The 6,684-nt window shown below is 33.2% G+C and overlaps 1 protein-coding gene across 1 annotated transcript; it reads left to right on the plus strand.

The window, feature by feature from the left end:
* The first annotated feature begins 523 nt into the window (after window positions 1–523).
* On the plus strand, window positions 524–2,726 carry LOC114399617 (NAC domain-containing protein 92-like). The gene is made up of 4 exons (XM_028361821.1): window positions 524–737; window positions 940–1,158; window positions 1,272–1,549; window positions 1,921–2,726. Exons 2-4 carry the CDS (start codon window positions 957–959, stop codon window positions 2,527–2,529), a joined length of 1,089 nt encoding a protein of 362 aa, XP_028217622.1. The 5' UTR covers window positions 524–737; window positions 940–956; the 3' UTR covers window positions 2,530–2,726.
* The last annotated feature ends 3,958 nt before the right edge of the window (window positions 2,727–6,684 follow it).

The raw sequence follows: 6,684 nt of genomic DNA on the forward strand, positions 1-6,684 counted from the left end.
AGGTTGGATATTATAAATGAGATTTTGAATTTAAGTCTTATAAATAAAAATAAAAATAAATAAAAATTGGTTAAAAGTACAAAGGTTTCTAAAAATAAAGACATATGATATAAATTTGTCGTGAGTAAAATTGATATCTGTAATATAGTAAAAAAAATTGAATAGATGCATTGATCAATATGAATAGATATATAGCTACGTACATATGCTATAAATTAGTCGCGAGCAAAATTGATATCGATAACGTAGTAAACCAAACAAAAAAAAGATATGAATAGGTACATGGATGAATGATGATATTTCACTATTGCTAAAGAATGTATTTTCATGGTGATGAGGCAGTTACCACACACAGCTATGGCATAATAATAATAATAAGAGAACACGGTGACATCAAACAGTTGCGTGCAGGCTCAGTTGGTGAGGTGTTCCTGGTCAAATCCAGGAGGAAAAAATAACCTCAAAAAAGTGAGAAAAGACAAAGCTAAAAGCACACACAACACAACACAAGTTGTTATGCAAGCCACGGTTCTCTGAATCCGCAAAAGAAACCACTATTTAAGGAGTTATGTTTCTCATAACACAGTCTTTTCTAAACAATACCCTCTCTCACACACAAACCTTTCTTTCTTCCTTCCTTCACTTCCTTCCCCTTATCCTCTCTTCAGTTACACACATTCTCAGCAAAACTTTGTGATCATTGTTTATTGCCACATCCTTATCCAATCTTGTGACAGGTTTGTTCTTTTGTTTCTTCTTGAGTCTTAAAAAAATACAAGGATATTCATAAACACAAACGTTTGTGATGTTTCATGTGTGTCTAAGATCTTGAGTGTGTTAACTGATTCCCTTTTTCTGGAAAGTGATTGCTTTGTTGTCTTAATCACAATTTGAAACTGATATGGGGTTGTTTCTCATTTGTTTTTTTGTGAAACGCAGGACTTAAAAAGTGTGTGATGCAAGCAATGGAGAATAACAATTATCAGAGAGAAATAATGGAAGAGCAAAGGTTTGAATTGCCACCAGGATTCAGGTTTCATCCAACAGACGAAGAACTCATCACTCACTACCTCTCACAGAAGGTTCTTGATAGCTGCTTCTGTGCAAGAGCCATTGGAGAGGCTGATTTGAACAAGTGTGAACCATGGGATTTGCCTTGTGAGTCTTTTTTTCTTATGATCCTGTTTTTGGTGTTCATTATTGTTATTTATGGTACCTTTTGATTAGAATTGTGGTTAAATTTAACTTTTTTTTGTGGGTTTTGAATGAAGGTATGGCCAAAATGGGTGAAAAGGAGTGGTATTTTTTCTGTGTGAGGGACAGAAAATACCCAACTGGTCAAAGGACTAATAGGGCCACTGGTGCTGGATACTGGAAGGCCACAGGCAAGGACAGAGAGATATACAAGGCAAAGACACTGATTGGAATGAAGAAAACTCTGGTTTTCTACAAAGGAAGAGCTCCAAGTGGTGAAAAATCTAACTGGGTCATGCATGAATACAGATTAGAAAATGAACATTCTGTGCAAAATCCACCCAAAAAGGCCATGGTAAAGTTTGTTTTCTGTTTTCTGTTTGGATTCTCTAGTATTTGATACCATATACATTTATTTCTATTTTCACTTATTTATCTTTTTTTATACACAAATCTTAAAAATACTTCACAAATATTGTTTTTTCGATTTATGTGATGTATTTGTCCCAAATTTATTATACAACAAATGTTGTACAAAAGTTTCAGGTCCCACTTAGTAGTGAGGGATTTGGGTACTTTTATAAGGTATCAGGTTCAATCCTGATTACTGTCATTTTACACACAAAAAAAGTTTAACAAAAAGTATTAAGTTTTTCTGCTTTTTCTTGTTTTATACCATTTCAATAATGTTTGTTCATATGGTTGTTTGTGTTGGTTTCCTTTCAGAATGATTGGGCCATCTGCAGGATTTTCCAGAAGAGTAATTGTGGGAAGAAAATGCCCATTTCTAGGTTGTTGAGGTTCAGCACTTTTGCAAAGGACATACCTTCATTGATGGATTCTTCTCCAAACAACAACAACAACAGTGAATCAAAACCTGTTTTGGGGGAGTCATCACATGCAACCTGCTTCTCTGATCCAAACCAAAGTGAGGATAAAAAAACAGAAAACGAAAACATAGCTGAAAGCTATGAAATCATCATGTTGGCATCTTCATATTCTTCAAACCCCTCTGATGTTTCCCCTGACTCATGGACTTTTTCCAAATCTGCCCCTACTGTGTCCCACCAATCACTCCAAGTTGGAAACTCACACTGCTCAGATTACTTCATGCTTCATCAGGAACAGTCCATGTTGGGGATGTTGATTGAAAACCATGGATCAAGTACTGGCCAAAGAACTCAGAAAGCTCAGGATAATAATAAAGACTTTGATGCTGACATGTCCTCGGTGATGTACAACAACAATGAAATGTTTCAAAGATCATTTGGGAACCAGGAATATTCATCACCTTCTGTAGGACATGTGTATTCTAGTGGCCTATGGGGATTTTAAAGGTTGAAGGAAATTATATGCAGATTAAAATCAGAGAAACTTTAGGGATTAAATATTATTATACATGTAAATAAATTGCTTTTAAGCTAATGTTATCCTACAAAGAACAGGAAATTAATGGATGTTATAGTTTTCCAAAGTTGTATGGGTTGACAGTTTTATATTATAATAGTAAATTCTTATAGTTTTTTTTTAAACAAGTAAATTGTTTTAGCAGTAGTAATTTTTTATGGTAGTACTTTATAGAACTAATATGTAATGTTTGTCAACCTACAATTTTTTCAAGGATAGTTATTTTCTATGAGGATAGTAATAGTAGGTTAGGACCAAAATCATGCTTCATTTCAAATTCAATTAGTTGAGCATTGAAACTTATTCTGTTACTGGAAATCTAGGATTCTCTGCTGGTAATAGGACCCTGATTTCCCATAATTAATTGAAATATTGGCTAATTTGCAAACGTAGCATATCAGGGCCCCAATTGGTACTTTCTTATATGATTAACAAAAACAAATGAAAGCTATAGGAATAAAACTCAAAAAGTCAGAGCCACAAAATTAGCAGCAAAAATACTAACTCCTTAAGGGAAATTCATCTCAATATGTTTCTGTATATTGAACCAAGTTCCTTAGTCTAGTACTTGATTCATTCGATTATAAATTTGTGCGCGCAGTTGCTGCTTATGGTTATAATAGATAGTAACAGGTGGTGACTTAGGAGTTGATCTATGGAGAAAACTTAGATTCAGTTCCTTGGGTGATTTTGACTTCTTTTTTTTCCAATTAAAATTGAAATTTTACTTTCATAATCCGCATAATAAATATTTACGTTAAATATCAGTACAGGTTTTTAAGTAAAACTTCAATAATGATCGAATAACAACACTAAAATTTAAAGAATTACATAAAAGTTTTATCAATTTATTTATTTTTCTGAGAGAAGAATTCAATATAGACACTCATTGAATTTATAGCTTTTAAATAATCTGACTGTAGAGAAAGTACATCATACTCTTGCTCCTGTTTATCCGAGGATATTTTCGGGATCTGGCTTTCTAGCTTTGTATGATCCATTCCTATGTAGAAAGGAAATGGTAATAATAAAAAATACATTTTTACATAATAATAGATAATTAAATATAATAACATTGAAATAAAAAATATAACAATGAAAAATAGAAAATATTAAATAAAATTAATTATTATTATTTTTTTTTCAAAATATTAAATATGTTCAATCAAATTTGCTTGAAGTTGACGGTATTTTTATTTGTCATGAATATTTGCTCTTCTTTGGAAGTATGTTGATTTAATACTAGGATAAACACTTAAAAATACTTTGAATGTTGATATGTTATTACCTATATTATTGTAATCAATATTATTTTGATATGTGTCAGGTTTGTTCTCAAAAATCATGTTATGCAATATGACACATGCATAGATAATATTCTTTATTTTAGTAACATCTTAAGAACATGTTGAACCATGTATAATTGCGAATCGTGATTGGAGTACCCAGAACGCCCGTTTTACAACATAAAATCCTGAATTTAAAATAACAATGACCCACACAACTAAAATTAAAGATCAAACACAACATTAACACAACATTAGTACATAAGAACTAAACATTTAATATCCTAGTTTTTTCCTAATACGGTCACACTACTTTTCTTGGTCTTGGAGTTGCTGTTCAGACATATTGGATGTATCCTTCATAAGGATTTCATACTCCATACATTTTTTCCTGTTCTTGGAGACGTCTTTCCTGCGCCTTCTTTAACTGCATAAGTTTTGATGTGTTCACGTTTTTGTCCTTCATTAAATTTTGCATCAAATTTTGGTCAATCTTTCAACAACAACCAAACATGTTTAACCTCAAATTTTTACCAATATCCTGTGAGTAAATCATATGAGAATCAGCCACAACATTCTTCTTTGAACTTCCACTTCTCCCATGTTTATCTACTTGTTTATAGCATTCGTTAAACTTTTGAATTGGAGGGTGAATCTTGTTCCACCGATATTTCAATTGAGTCCAAATTTTTTCACAAAATTGTCTGCTTTGACACACATCGTCGTTGTTGTATGCATTTTTTATCCTTGCCCAATATTGCTTTGATGTTTGGTCGACTCTTGTAATTGAATCCTTTGACACATTGAGCCACAATTGGACGAGAATCACATCTCCTATCACTGAGAATGTTGTACGAGTTTTTTTCTAGTAGAATTTTGTTGTCCTTCATCTAGTTGGATATTGTCTAGACCGATTGGTGATTCAACTTCATTACTAGGGGGCTCAATATTGGATAAAGAAGGCCTATAACATATTGTGTGTGTGTGTGTGTGGGGGGGGGGGGGGGTTGACTACAAAATTGTGGATTTTGAGAACTATCACTGGTAGGTGACTCTACATTGGATGAAGGATGAATATATCACATGTGTGGGGTGGTGGATACATAACATATTGTGGTGGATTTTGAGAATTTTCACTGGTATATGATGGTGGTGGATACATAACATACTGCGGTGGATTTTGAGAATTTTCAATGGTATGGGGTGGCGGTGGATAAATAACATATTGCGGTGGATTTTGAGAATTTTCATTGGTATGAGGTAGTGGATACATAACATACTGCGGTGGATTTTAAGAATTTTCACTGGTGGGGGCGGTTGATTTTGCAAATAACCATAGTAACATTGATAATTATACTGATCGAGATCTATTTTAGAAAGAATAAAAAAGATTGAGACTTGATAGGAACAAGAAAAAAAATTAGGAGTAGACATATTGTGTGCAAAACTCCATTAATAACCCCAAATTTATAGTGAATAATATGCAACAATAACTTTTGATAGCAAGACCCATATTTCTGGCAACGACACCATGAAATGACAATTGATAGATAGGAATTCTAGTTTTGATTGCAAATGGTAAAATCCACAGTCATAATAATTTTGAAAAACAACACTTCCTGATAAAATGAGGTTAAGATGTGACCCAGTTTGTATCTACTTTGTTTATGAAATGCACTCAAGCTTAATTATGTGACAATTGTTTATGAAAACATCACCCATCGTCATTAAAAAAAACTTGAGAACCTTCCTTCCCTTTACCCAACATTTCAATTTCATTATTCTTTGAAAAACAAAAAGCATCACCCATCGTCATTCTTCTTCTTCTTTGTTTTGCAACCATCCTTCGAGCCATCGTTTATGACACCCTCTTCCTTAACTTACATATAGTGAAAGGAAACATGGAATAACAAGAGTAATTTAAAAATATTTATTTCACTACTCAAAATAAAACTTCACAACAGAGTAAAAGGTTCACATTCACAATTTAACCAAGTTAAAACTTATCGGTAAGAATATAAAAATGAGTTCTAGCTCCAAACAAAGAGCGTACTGGTATTACAACTGAAATTCCAATGAGAAACATAAAAGTAAATCATGTTTAACTACATATATCAAAATAGCATATGATAAAAACAACATAAAACCCTAATCCCCAATGTCACATCCTATCAGAGTATAGTGTCCCAACGTCCTCTAGCATAAGGTTTTCCATAGTCAGCCACCTAATCATCTGTTCCCACAAAGATAAGGTTCGAGATCATTACAGGATCCAAATACAAACAACACACAGGGAGTGAGCTATCACATTCTTAAACAGGTCGATATAAATGAAAGCTCAGATATATAATATAAGTATAACAAGTTCAACTTAGCACAATTCGTATCATTTTATCACTTATTGCGTAACATCACTTGTCCCAAGGATTTAATCACAAAATCACATTCCACCCATTCACATTAATCACGTATTCAGAACAACACATGTCAAGTAGAAAACAACATCTCACACTCACACAATTCATTACCCACCATCATGTAACAAGTCATAATGATTATTATACAGACGTTATACAATGGATATATTAAGACTCAATCCTATATGCAATGTGGTACCATGTCATGAAAAACCTCATCGGACGCCTAGGAGTACAAGACAAGATAGACCACACACTGATAAGTCAGGTCACTCTTACTAGGTAAAATCATAGGGAGACTAGCCAGGGTCACGCTGTTTTGTGAGAATGCTCCAACCATGTGGGATCGACACAGATTTAAAGGAGTACTCAAATTGAGT

This window comes from Glycine soja, chromosome 19 (assembly GCF_004193775.1).
Source record: "Glycine soja cultivar W05 chromosome 19, ASM419377v2, whole genome shotgun sequence".
NCBI classification, from domain to species: Eukaryota; Viridiplantae; Streptophyta; class Magnoliopsida; order Fabales; family Fabaceae; genus Glycine; species Glycine soja.

Excerpts from the sequence above, each read along its gene's own strand:
- LOC114399617 (XM_028361821.1), top strand. The coding sequence starts at position 957 with ATGCAAGCAATGGAGAATAACAATTATCAGAGAGAAATAATGGAAGAG. Across the intron at positions 1,159-1,271 it reads TGAACCATGGGATTTGCCTT|GTATGGCCAAAATGGGTGAA; the intron begins GTGAGTCTTTTT and ends TTTTGAATGAAG. Across the intron at positions 1,550-1,920 it reads ATCCACCCAAAAAGGCCATG|AATGATTGGGCCATCTGCAG; the intron begins GTAAAGTTTGTT and ends GTTTCCTTTCAG.